At 36.6% G+C, this 14,044-nt stretch overlaps 1 protein-coding gene across 1 annotated transcript in view; it reads right to left on the reverse strand.

The window, feature by feature from the left end:
- Positions 1-3,706: 3,706 nt before the first annotated feature.
- LOC132553825 (serine/threonine-protein kinase mig-15-like) overlaps positions 3,707-14,044 on the reverse strand; it is a 47,866-nt gene continuing 37,528 nt past the window's right edge. Inside the window, exons 11-14 of the mRNA XM_060218104.1 lie at positions 10,477-10,555; positions 10,246-10,326; positions 7,630-7,769; positions 3,707-6,405 (exon numbers count right to left, since the gene is read on the reverse strand). Of these exons, the coding sequence (XP_060074087.1) occupies positions 6,322-6,405; positions 7,630-7,769; positions 10,246-10,326; positions 10,477-10,555 (384 nt within the window). The 3' untranslated portion in view covers positions 3,707-6,321. The remainder of the gene's footprint in view (positions 6,406-7,629; positions 7,770-10,245; positions 10,327-10,476; positions 10,556-14,044) is intronic.

The raw sequence follows: 14,044 nt of genomic DNA on the forward strand, positions 1-14,044 counted from the left end.
ACACAAAGACCAGGATAAATACTGCTTGTTGAGAAAGAAGAAATTTTAAGTTCTTAACAAATTCATTTGATAAACTTAATAGTCCATCATTCAAGCATGTTACATGCCCAGACATCAACATCCTAGGCCTTTTGGTTATTGAAAAGCTGTTGAGTCTGCTTTCCAAGAAAATGCTTAAATGCACTCACTTGTTTATAACTAGCAACAAATTTTAGGGAAATCTGATCGATGGACTGACAACAGATGCCGCCAGAAAATGTTTTGCAATATATAAAGATGCAGTCCTACTTTGGTTTATGAGTTTTTGGGGGTACACAAATGTAAGCATTCATAACTACAATATATTCTTTATGCCTTGTGAGATGTGAATTATCTATTAGATCATTAAAATTATTTAACTGAAACTTATCCTCTCCAGAAACTCGAATGAATTCCATGATTTTCTTTTGTGATAAGCATAAATTATTTTCCCCGCTGTTACACACAACACAAAGACAATTTAATGCATGACAGGTGTTCTCCTCTCAGTTTATTTAGAAAAATTGCACTTGGATTAAGCATGAGCTTTTAAGACGTCCACACACATGGCACTAACAAAACAGAAAGACCATGTCAAATGTGTTACACAAATCATGTCATACATGTTACACAGACCATGTCATACATGTAACGCAGACCATGTCATACGTGTAACACAGACCATGTCATACATGTTACACAGAGCATGTCATACATGTAACACAGACCATGTATGTAATACAGACCATGTCATACATGTAACACAGACCATGTCATACATGTTACACAGACCATGTATGTAACACAGACCATGTCATACGTGTAACACAGACCATGTCATACGTGTAACACAGACCATGTCATACGTGTAACACAGACCATGTCATACATGTAACACAGACCATGTATGTAATACAGACCATGTCATACATGTAACGCAGACCATGTCATACATGTTACACAGACCATGTCATACATGTTACACAGACCATGTCATACATGTAACACAGACCATGTATGTAATACAGACCATGTCATACATGTAACACAGACCATGTCATACATGTTACACAGACCATGTATGTAACACAGACCATGTCATACATGTAACACAGACCAAGTCATACATGTTACACAGACCATGTCATACATGTTACAGACCCTGTCATACATGTTACACAGACCATGTCATACGTGTTACACAGACCATGTATGTACACAGACCATGTCATACTTGTTACACAGACCATGTCATACATGTTACACAGACCATGTCATACATGTAACACAGACCATGTCATACATGTAACACAGACTGTCATACATGTAACACAGACCATGTCATACATGTAACACAGACCATGTCATACATGTTACACAGACCATGTCATACATGTAACACAGACCATGTCATACATGTTACACAGACCATGTCATACATGTAACACAGACCATGACATACATGTAACACTGACTGTGTCATGTGTTATATGGACTATGTCATATGTGCTACACAGACAAATAGGGTTCAAACACTTTCCTATAAATATAAAATGACACTAGTAATACTTTCATGCTTACAGAATATATCATACTCTTGTGGAATTCTCCAGACATATAAACATTGTATTATGTATGAGTGTATGTATACTGAACCACCTGGTAGTTCAACTTTAACCCACCAATTTGTATAGTGGATTACAACACATTATATATTGAAATGTATTTCCCTCCAACATGATCCTTACCTGGATCAATTTTCCAACTTTACACCCTTTGTTGGAAAAAAAATATATATGCTAGTGTGCGATAGGATAGATTTACATCCAAGACTTTAACCAACTCTTCACATTTGAAAAAAAAACTAAAAATTTTCTGTGATCAAAATGATTTCCCAAAGTATGTCACTCAGATTACAATCCTATCAGGAGGTCCCCGAGGGATTCTGGCAGTTTTCTGTCACTCAGATTACAATCCTATCAGGAGGTCCCCGCGGGATTCTGGCAGTTTTCTGTCACTCATATTACAATCCTATCAGGAGGTCGCCGCGGGATTCTGGCTGTTTTCTGTCACTTATATTACAATCCTATCAGGAGGTCCCCGCGGGATTCTGGCTGTTTTCTGTCACTCATATTACAATCCTATCAGGAGGTCCCCGCGGGATTCTGACCGTTTTCTGTATCAGATTTATCCCCTTCTACTCTTTTCTCAGCTCTTATCAATATAATATTTGAAAATTCCTCTTTAAGAAATGGTTATAATAATCTTTCCGTGTCAAAATCAGAGATGGTCACCTTATTCTTTCTTTATCTGGTCAATCCAAAAATCAAAAGAGCATAACCTCAGACTAATTGGAGAACGATCTATCCAGAACCTCGTAAGAAACATAAGTAACAAACTCTCACTGTCAAAATCACAGATGGCAGCACCTGTCTGCCATTTCGCTCTTTTTATCAATGAATCATTGACCAAACCTAAACAGTAAAGTTTGGGAAACAGCAGTGAAAAAGACTTCTCCAGAAATAATGATAACAACACACATCAAAATGAGGGCCTGTCTCAAGAAATCATTTAAACTGTTTAAGGATAAAGAGATTCAAGAAAAGGGATGAAGATGCGACTTGAACCGCCCATCATCTGATGATTGTGGGCTTAAATTTCAGAGGTAAATCTATTTAAAAAGCAAAATGATAACATTAATATTTTCAAATCTTATTCTGAAGGAACTGATGTCTGGATAGAAATTTAAAAAGACCCACACTAATTAGCATTTAATTTGTTGAAATGAGTTTCATGAAAGCAATGATAACAAATCTTAACATAATCCTTCACAACAGTTACATCAAAACTTCCTTCAAGTTCAAATATCACTCACTTATTTTCCAAATCTTAAATGGACACCCTTCTGATAAAAATAAAAGTGATACAACATTTTCAAAGAGAAACTTTGGACATCAGACTCGGTGTACATTTCCAATAGGAAAAATATTATCTACATGTGTTAAGATGTTAACCAATATTTCATTGATCCTAGTACAGAATGCTTGATGTGAGGAAGATTTACAAAAAAGGGAGGTAACCTATCATTACTGCAATATCAAAAAACATAATCCGTGTTTTTACTTTGTTAGGAACCTACATCTTACAAGTTTGTGATACACTCTCAACCACTATCATGAATCCAGATTGAAGTGCAGGACCCTGGAGACTGGTCTCAGATCTGGCATATCTACATCATATCTCACAAAAATGTATATCAAATCGGGTTAGTTTATTTAAATGAATGCATCATCTAATCATTGAAAATAAACAAGAATTTTTCTAGACATCTTCTGCTAACATACCCAGACACTTAATTACCCTACAGCATATGAATACATAATAAGTAATAGACCATTAGAAGAAATGAAAATTACAATTTGTACAAATGGAAACTTACTTAAACCGTAAAATTGTTATTAATCAAGATTTCTGTCCTGAAGCATCAGTGGTTTTTTTCAGACACAATATATAAAACTAACTTAACAACGGTGGGATCAACCTCTTCTCTGTCTCAAAGACAATGAGTATTTTTCAAAAATCATAAATAGGTTTTGCACTTGAGCATAAAAAAAAAGAATTTAAGTCACAAACTTATGATAAGTAATGATAAAGTTTTAAAGATGATCCATTACTAACAATTAAAAAAAAAACTTTAACTTTTCAAATTGTTGATATAACAAAGGGTTTGTCTAAAAATTTTAATTTTCTTTCGGAAGTTTCAAATAAGTTTACTGAATTTCCTATACAACACGAAGACAAATTTGGTTCTTAAAATCAAATTAAATACAAAATGAAAAATAAGCATGAGATCATTGAAATGTGAAGAAATACAAAGTTATTAACATAAATTAAGTATACAACAAACTGAATAGCAGTTGAAACATCAAAATGTCTGTTGATCTTGATCAGAACAAACATGCTTCACACATATTTCAAGGTCAAACATACATAGAGAAGCGAGATTTTAAATATTAACTAGAAAAAACAGGGCAACTAATAAAATCTTAGTGATTTTGCATCTAAATAGATTAACCAAGACTTACATAAAAATCACATGGTTTTGGCACACAGTACTTCAGGTTCCTCACACACGAAAGTTTGTCTTAGAGTGCTGTCATTGAATGTTGACAAGGATTATCTCCCCTCACCTATCAATGATGTGACCACTTTAGGACAGAAGACAGACATTCAGCTTAATGTGATACTCATAGTTCTGTTAAAATATATCAAGAGATTTTCATGGAATTAATGGAAGAAGGAATTCTACAACAATTAAAAGCAGTTTGGCAGAAATAATAACCAACATCAACAAAGTAAGGACAAACACTAGTAGCCAGAGGCAGGTTAACTGGACTTACAGACAACTGAGTATTATAGTCAGTCAACGTATACATATTCTCAATTCTACATTACACCAAAAATGCACTGAAGTTCGTCAAATACTGCACAGAGATGCTGCACAGACAAGTTTGTGGGTGAATAAGGGTAAATATGGAATTGTACTCCACTGGTCCATCACCAATATAGACCTGTTTAACTACCACAATAAGGTTTTAACTGTGAAATATATTGTGTGAAATCAAGCTTAAATGGAACTCTGTCAAGTCTTTCACTGGAAGAAACTGGGTGTATCGTCTTACTGTTTATTAATCATATCATCTTACAATCAGGATATATCATCATAGACAGGATAACCAGATTTTCCCAGCTTCCTTGCTACAGAACAGTCAAGGTTGCAGAGTTCCAAGTTATGACCAACTTATCTGAATGATTCACTTTGCAGATTCCATGTACCAATGTTTATAAAACCAGACTATATCACATTTAATGCCTTTGAATTTTACTAAAAACTTCGAGTTAAGGCTTGACAAGCATATTCCTGGCCAACAGACCAAATTGGCTACAGTACAACACCCTACAGTGCTGGACAAACATAATAAAAGGATGCATTCCGAATCTGTCACCAACAGTCTGGTACAGCCCAGTAGGATCTGTCACCAACAGTCTGTCACCAACAGTCTGGTACAGCCCAGTAGGATCTGTCACCAACAGTCTGTACAGCCCAGTAGGATCTGTCACCAACAGTCTGGTACAGCCCAGTAGGATCTGTCACCAACAGTCTGTACAGCCCAGTAGCTGTCACCAACAGCTGTCACCAACAGTCTGGTACAGCCCAGTAGAATCTGTCACCAACAGTCTGGTACAGCCCAGTAGGATCTGTCACCAACAGTCTGTCACCAACAGTCTGGTACAACCAAGTAGAATTTGTCATCAACAGTCTGTCACCAACAGTCTGGTACAGCCCAGTAGGATCTGTCACCAACAGTCTGGTACAGCCCAGTAGGATCTGTCACCAACAGTCTGGTACAGCCCAGTAGGATCTGTCACCAACAGTCTGGTACAGCCCAGTAGCTGTCACCAACAGTCTGGTACAGCCCAGTAGGATCTGTCACCAACAGTCTGGTACAGCCCAGTAGGATCTGTCACCAACAGTCTGTCACCAACAGTCTGGTACAGCCCAGTAGGATCTGTCACCAACAGTCTGGTACAGCCCAGTAGGATCTGTCACCAACAGTCTGTCACCAACAGTCTGGTACAACCCAGTAGAATTTGTCATCAACAGTCTGTCACCAACAGTCTGGTACAGCCCAATACAAAAAACACGCCTATTATGTGTGAAAAATACTCCAGTGAACACAATCGGCTACATCACTTTTTGCCTCAGTTTGGCTGTCCGTCACACCTCTAACAAGTCCTCTCCCTTTATGTGACTTCTGTAAACTTCCAAGATTGTGCAGTGTTTGCAGGCCTCTGTACACCTCTGTCTGCCTTGGCAACAGGATATGACATCATTGTCATTCCTTTATTGTCCCCTGCCATAACAACAGTGAAATTGAAAGCTGTATAATATATATCAACACTTAAATGGGTTTATATTCAATTCAGTGAAAAATAGCGAGTGTCAATGACTTTACACATTTAGAACTGAAACAACCTCGATCACTCAACCATAGTTATGTGTTCACACATCTGTGACAACCAGTCGTCATGGTTCCCATGGTAATGTTGTCTCATCCATAGAAAACAGTAGGCAGTTTCCACATCAACCATGTTTTTTTCAGCTTTTGTGACGTTTGGAAAGATATGTTTTCTGCCCAAATAAAATACTGAACTAGTGTCAAAGGATAAAAAGTTGTGATGTATTTTAAAAGCTGCAGATGAGAATTTACGCATTAACCCTGAGATAATGGCTCCATGTTGTCACCAATTTGCCAGACCGGGCTTGCTTAATGTCATAAAGTATATTTGACAGCAGGACCCCGACCGCACGGAGGAGAAAAACACCTGTAATAAACAATAACTACAAGTTAGACAATTAAAAAAATCTATACAAAATGCATTTGTTAAAAATCAAAAGGTAATTTGCTATTTTGAGAAATCTGTTTGTTTTATTTTTTATTTTGTTTTCTTGTTTTTTGAAATGGTATTATGGTTTCACAAATAACATTTTTTTTCTCCGTTATGAAAAGTTTTAATACTTTGTCTTGCTAAGAAAGAAATAAATCATTGTTTAATTTTTTACAGGATTAATATTTTTATTTTCTTTTTCTAAAGTACAATACTTTGATGTACAAGTACACCTTGTAACCCAGTAAAACATCAATAGGTGTTAGGATTTCTAGTAACCCAGTAAAACATCAACAGGTGTTAGGATTTCTAGTAACCCAGTAAAACATCAACAGGTGCTAGGATTTCTAGTAACCCAGTAAAACATCAACAGGTGTTAGGATTTCTAGTAACTCAGTAAAACATCAATAGGTGTTAGGATTTCTAGTAACCCAGTAAAACATCAACATGTGTTAGGATTTCTAGTAACCTAGTAAAACATCAACATGTGTTAGGATTTCTAGTAACCTAGTAAAACATCAATAGGTGTTAGGATTTCTAGTAACCTAGTAAAACATCAATAGGTGTTAGGATTTCTAGTAAAACATCAACAGGTGTTAGGATTTCAACATGTGTTAGGATTTCTAGTAAAACATCAACAGGTGTAAGGATTTCTAGTAAAACATCAATAGGTGTTAGGATTTCTAGTAACCTAGTAAAACATCAATAGGTGTCAAGATTTCTAGTAACCCAGTAAAACATCAACAGGTGTTAGGATTTCTAGTAACTCAGTAAAACATCAATAGGTGTTAGGATTTCTAGTAACCCAGTAAAACATCAACATGTGTTAGGATTTCTAGTAACCCAGTAAAACATCAACATGTGTTAGGATTTCTAGTAACCCAGTAAAACATCAACATGTTTAGGATTTCTAGTAACCCAGTAAAACATCAACATGTGTTAGGATTTCTAGTAACCTAGTAAAACATCAACATGTGTTAGGATTTCTAGTAAAACATCAACAGGTGTAAGGATTTCTAGTAAAACATCAACAGGTGTTAGGATTTCTAGTAAAACATCAACAGGTGTAAGGATTTCTAGTAAAACATCAACAGGTGTTAGGATTTCAATCTATTTATAATGGTTTGTTTTCCTTATCAATGAATTGATCATGAAATATACCTTGTCATTTCTCTCACACAAGAATTTGAGCTTCTGAGCTTTCTTATGCATAAACACACCGTCCAGATGTCCAGTTTCGGCCGCACGGATTTCTATTGCCTTGTTTCCCCAGCCCATCACCTGTCCAGTACTAATATAAGCTGCAAAACAAATCAAAAAGCAACTAATGTAAGCAATACTTAAACAAGAGGCCCAGAGGGCCTGTATCACTCACCTAGATCTTTATGACCAACAGTACTATATCTGTGCATATGTTCCACAGTAGATGCTTAAAGCAATATGACAAATTACTCCATATGGGTTCTGTCCCTTAGTGGTCAGTCCCCTCATCTGTGCAATGTTGAATTGAGACTTTCTTATGATGTTTCAAGTTAAATGTAATTAATAGCTTTCTTTTAAATCAAGGAAGGAAGATGGTCAAACAATATAGCAGAAAAACTCTTAGTTATAGCTGGATGGATGACCCAGGACAGCAGAAGCTTACTTGCCCTTTAGATCATTGTTTACAAACACAGATACAACATATTTGAAACTTGCACAAGCAACAATTAAATATAAAGACAGGAAAAATTCAGGTACATGTAGTTATAAAACATAATCCTAACTCAAAACCCAATAATAAAACGTTTCATGCATGTCAATAGTGATGTCACCATCACATTTGACCTCTGTGACCTTGAATATGAGTCAAGGTCATTTCTTTTTGCGAACTTTGTTGGGCTTTATCAAAGGAACCTTCAAGCCAAATATGATAACTCTTCGCCTTTAGGTATTTCAGAAGAATTTGTTTAAATGAAAAGTTGACGGACACCACACTATGGCATAAGCTCACTTGGCCCTTTGGGCCAGGTTAGTTAAAAAAAGGGGCCTATCAGCCTTGACAGTCATCTGAGATACGCAATAATGATTATAAAGGTTAAAAGGTAAGTAGCTTTCAAGTGCCATTAAAAGGAAATAATGACATTGATGATAGTAAGCCCGTGTTAATACCTGCATACCATCAAAACTGTCATTCTATACTGATAATACTTCATAAGCTTTTACCAGTGGGGAATAAACATTATGCTAAAAAGCACAATTTTTCTATAAAAATTACAGTAATTGAGAAAATTATTATAGTCAATCTGATCCATTTTGGCTTCACCCATCAGCCTCTGGAGGTCAGCCAGGAACAATATGGGCATATCATAAAGCCTTCATCCTTCACTTATAACTCTAACCCAGTTATACTTCCAATGGAAATTAAACAAATCATGCTAAAACATCTAAATATCCTTAATAAACTACAGTAAAATTTACCCTCTCCTCAGGAAGAACTGTGAGACACATGATACCGTAGGCCATCGCATTAGGTCACCATGAAACTTTGTCTCAGGTGACCTAAAACAGTTTAAATAGGTGTTGTTCAGGGAAACCATGATTTTGCAAACCATGTTACAAAATGGCACCATGTAAACACAAGAAGTAAAAAAAAAAACCATAAAAGTCTCATGGGCCTAATTGGTCACCTGACTGATCTCAACCAAATTTAAATTACAAAGGGCCTTAACTCTGTAAGTTATATCAAACTGGTCCCATTGTTACCTCATCTAAGATCTTAATGGTAAAATGATGTAATTACAAAGGGCTTTAACTCTGTAAATTACATCAAATTGGTTCCATTGTTAACTCATCTAAGATCTTAATGGTAAAATGATGCAAAACCAAGTTTCATCAATTTTTTTCTATTCCTTTGAGTCTGTGATCTTTAAACTTACATAAAATAAATCCTCACATTAATCCTTGCCTATACAAAAAGTAGACGTAAAGAGTCGACAGGTTCTCAGCAAAATTGCCTTCTTGCTTTTGCCCATTTGCCCCAACCCCTTGATGCTGACAGGTGTATACAGGGGCAACAGATTTCGCAATTTTGGTAGAGTAACTCTAGGAAACTACATCAATATAATGCATTTACATCAGAAAGGTACAAGAGTGGAAAAGGTTTTTTTAAAAATCACTATTTTTTTGAGGTTTTCGCCCCACTCCCAGATCCAATGGAGACCACTTTTCATTCCCCTTTCGATATTATGATATTGATAATTTTGGTTGGAAATGGCAAAGCGGTTCTTGAGAAGTTGAAAATGTAAATAGTTAATGCATTCTGACAGACAAAACACGAACAAAAGAGGATAGCTCAGGTGACCTAAACATATGTTTTTCAAGGTAGCAACATGGCTGCAATATCAGATTTCAAACAGACCCGAAAAATTAAAAAAATTTGATAAGGACCATCTCAGATCATTTCAGACAAGTTTCTGTGTTAACTCACTAGAGGAAATGAGAAGTTAAAAATTGGTATTGTTCACAGAAGTCAGGTTTACACAATCATATTTCAAAATGGCTTTAACTGCTTGGCATATCTAACTTCTGATGAGGCCGAAAAACATCAACACTTTTTCAGCTTCCTTTCATGAACGATATTTAAAAACCTCTCTTACTAAAAAAGTTATTGATCAATTCTGATGCATGTTTTGAGGTACCATACTTTTACACAAAGGCATTAGACAACCTTCAATCCATCCTAAATATGGTGATACCAGTTTAAAACCTAGAGGTCCTGTCATCTGGTTTACTTACCTACAGATGTTGGAAGTTCTCCCCACTGCAGAACCACATTTTTGGTGACCCGGCCATTAGAGTCGACATAAACCCCTTCATCTATAAACAGAAAACTTGTCATGTAGTAACGATTTACCCCGTACATTACATGACAGTAGTAGGAGTTGCTTTCAAATTGATAAATTCGCTTGAATAAAACTCAAATTCCTGTTTGCACTACAATGTATATTATAGTAGGACCGTACTTACTGTTATAGCAGAGTAGAAGCAGCATGCCGTTGGTGTTAGGCAGTACAACTATAGTATGTGGTGTGATGGGACCCTGGCTCTGCAAAACAACAAACATATATAAGCTTTGTTTAAACAGGGAAAAACTCATTTTAAAAGTGCACAATTTGGAAATTGTTTTAAAGAAAATAAATTATATTTATTTCTATCTTTACCCATCATTATTTGTATATTTGACAAAAACAGTACGTTTTCATGACAATATTGAAACATTTTGTACAAAAATATACATTTTCAATTAAAATCACTGTGTTACTTATCAAAAGAAACAGATGAAATAATTTAAAATCATGCCTTATACTTTAAATGAATTTTACATTACACATTCTTGATAAAAGTCAAATAAATGATTGGTTTAAAATGAAAAATAAATAGCAAAGAAAACATTCATTCAGAAAAAAGGAGTAAAAACATGCTTTTCTATTACATATGAAAAGATATAAGGCTACAAAAGTGTTTTTCTCCAAATTTAGATTGCTATAGAATATTCGCTGAAAGTGCTTTAGTACACCACAAAAAAGTGTGGGTCACCAGACTGACTATTGTGTGGGTCACCAGACTGAATATTGTGTGGGTCACCAGACTGAATATTGTGTGGGTCACCAGACTGACTATTGTGTGGGTCACCAGACTGACTATTGTGTGGGTCACCAGACTGACTATTGTGTGGGTCACCAGACTGACTATTGTGTGGGTCACCAGACTGAATATTGTGTGGGTCACCAGACTGACTGACTATTGTGTAGGTCACCAGACTGACTGACTATTGTGTAGGTCACCAGACTGACTGACTATTGTGTGGGTCACCAGACTGACTATTGTGTGGGTCACCAGACTGACTGACTATTGTTTGGGTCACCAGACTGACTATTGTGTGGGTCACCAGACTGACTATTGTGTGGGTCACCAGACTGACTATTGTGTGGGTCACCAGACTGACTATTGTGTGGGTCACCAGACTGACTATTGTGTGGGTCACCAGACTGACTATTGTGTGGGTCACCAGACTGACTATTGTGTGGGTCACCAGACTGACTATTGTGTGGGTCACCAGACTGACTGACTATTGTGTGGGTCACCAGACTGACTATTGTGTGGGTCACCAGACTGACTATTGTGTGGGTCACCAGACTGACTATTGTGTAGGTCACCAGACTGACTGACTATTGTGTAGGTCACCAGACTGACTGACTATTGTGTAGGTCACCAGACTGACTGACTATTGTGTGGGTCACCAGACTGACTATTGTGTGGGTCACCACTGACTGACTATTGTTTGGGTCACCAGACTGACTATTGTGTGGGTCACCAGACTGACTATTGTGTGGGTCACCAGACTGACTGACTATTGTGTGGGTCACCAGACTGACTATGTGTGGGTGGACTATTGTCACCAGACTGACTATTGTGTGGGTCACCAGACTGACTATTGTGTGGGTCACCAGACTGACTGACTATTGTGTGGGTCACCAGACTGACTATTGTGTGGGTCACCAGACTGACTATTGTGTGGGTCACCAGACTGACTATTGTGTGGGTCACCAGACTGGCCTATAACCTATAAACTTTATATTACAAAAATTGTGAAACAAGTTATTTCAACTAATTACTCTTGTTGGCCCAGATTTAAGTGTGCGAGGGGTCTTATTATGAGAGGAAACAAGTATTCGGGGAAAACCCACATGGTCAGAAAGGCAGGGCTCTCACACCCCATTTTGGGACTGGGGCCCGGGGCCCTTAGAATTGGGAAAAATAATGGTATTTTCCTTAGAATTGGGAGAACTTGGGGTCTAAATTGGGAAAAAAAGATACTATTTTGCATTGGGAATGGGGCCGAATATCGGCCCAAAATCTGGCAGATCGAGAGCCCTGAAAGGTGACCCCTTACCTTTTCAAGTCCATTCCAAGAGTCAAACCCCGAACTAGGTGAAAGGCGAGTGTGTTACCACTGCGCCACCCGACCACCCTTTTATCTATCTGTCTTCCTCAGGTTATTTTTATACTTCATAGGTTTTTTTGTTATGTTAAGGGCATCAAGTATATAGTCATGCAGTGGTTATCTGTATGGTCAAGTATATAAACTTTGTAAATCTGTGATACAGAGGAAGGTACTCATGCTGGTAGGTCGGAGTATCATAGCCTGCTGTTGCCTGGTATTCAGAAGACATTCTGTGACATGACTGCCCAGTTTAGTAAAGGATACCTTTTATTATCACATGCCTCTCATCCTTTTCTAATTTTGTTTCACTTGTCTTTCGTTAAATTAATAAATCAACTGATTTATCATAGATGTATCAGTAATATCTATTTTGGAAAACAATTAAAATTCTAAAGGATAGAAAGCAGTTTAGAATTTTTCCTCTTCTTGGTGCTGAAATTGTTAGGAGACTAGATACACTAGAGAGACATGAACAGAGTAGGTTATTATGTCTGGGTGGACGACATCTTACCCGTGACTGCACCTGTTTAAAATGTTGTCAAATATAATATAACTCCTATACCAAGCCAGAAAAAAGAACCTTTCATGCACATTTATCTGTGTCTTCTTGACAGCAGATAATGTTGATTGTGGAAAAACGAAAAGAAAATTATGACAAATATACACAAGTAAAAATAAATTGAAGTGAAACTCAAACAATTTAATTCATTCCTACAAAACCTCACTCAAGATGCTGAACTGTATTCAAAGGAGATGTTGTTTATAGTCTTAGTTAGACTCAAGGTTTCGATAAATTTCTGTTCAAAATCAACCTTTCTGTTCCTATTCATAGCATTAAGTTAATGGAAAATTTTGTAAAATTTATTTCACATAATAGAACTTTCCACTTCTAAGACAGAAACAAATCTTTGTCCCCATGTAACAAACAACAGCAGGAAGAGATTTCTGGGACCTGACAGCTCAGTTTTTTTTCTTGTTTAAATTAAACTACTCTACTTATTTCTAAATGAAGAGAGATTTAAATAACTTTGTTTCTTTTACGATGAAACCCTATCACTAACTTTTTCTAACAGCCTTTTTTTTTTGGTTGTGCCCCTTAAATCCCTGTAAAAAATACACACATTCCTAGCATTACCAGCTATGGGTTTGAATGTGTTTGGTGATGTTATTACCCTTGCTAAATACACACACCCCAAGTATTACATACAAAGCCTAAATACACACACCCCAAGTATTACATACAAAGCCCAAATACACACACCCCAAGTATTACATACAAAGCCTAAATACACACACCCCAAGTATTACATACAAAGCCCAAATACACACACCCCAAGTATTACATACAAAGCCTAAATACACACACCCCAAGTATTACATACAAAGCCTAAATACACACACCCCAAGTATTACATACAAAGCCTAAATACACACACACCCCAAGTATTACATACAAAGCCTAAATACACACACCCCAAGTATTACATACAAAGCCTAAATACACCCAAGTATTACATACAAAGCTTAAATACACACACACCCCAAGTATTACATACAAAGCCTAAATACACACACCCCAAGTATTACATA

The sequence above is a fragment of the Ylistrum balloti genome, unplaced genomic scaffold (assembly GCF_031769215.1).
Source record: "Ylistrum balloti isolate Yb309-2 unplaced genomic scaffold, AGI_CSIRO_Ybal_v1 Utg370358, whole genome shotgun sequence".
Classification (NCBI taxonomy): Eukaryota; Metazoa; Mollusca; class Bivalvia; order Pectinida; family Pectinidae; genus Ylistrum; species Ylistrum balloti.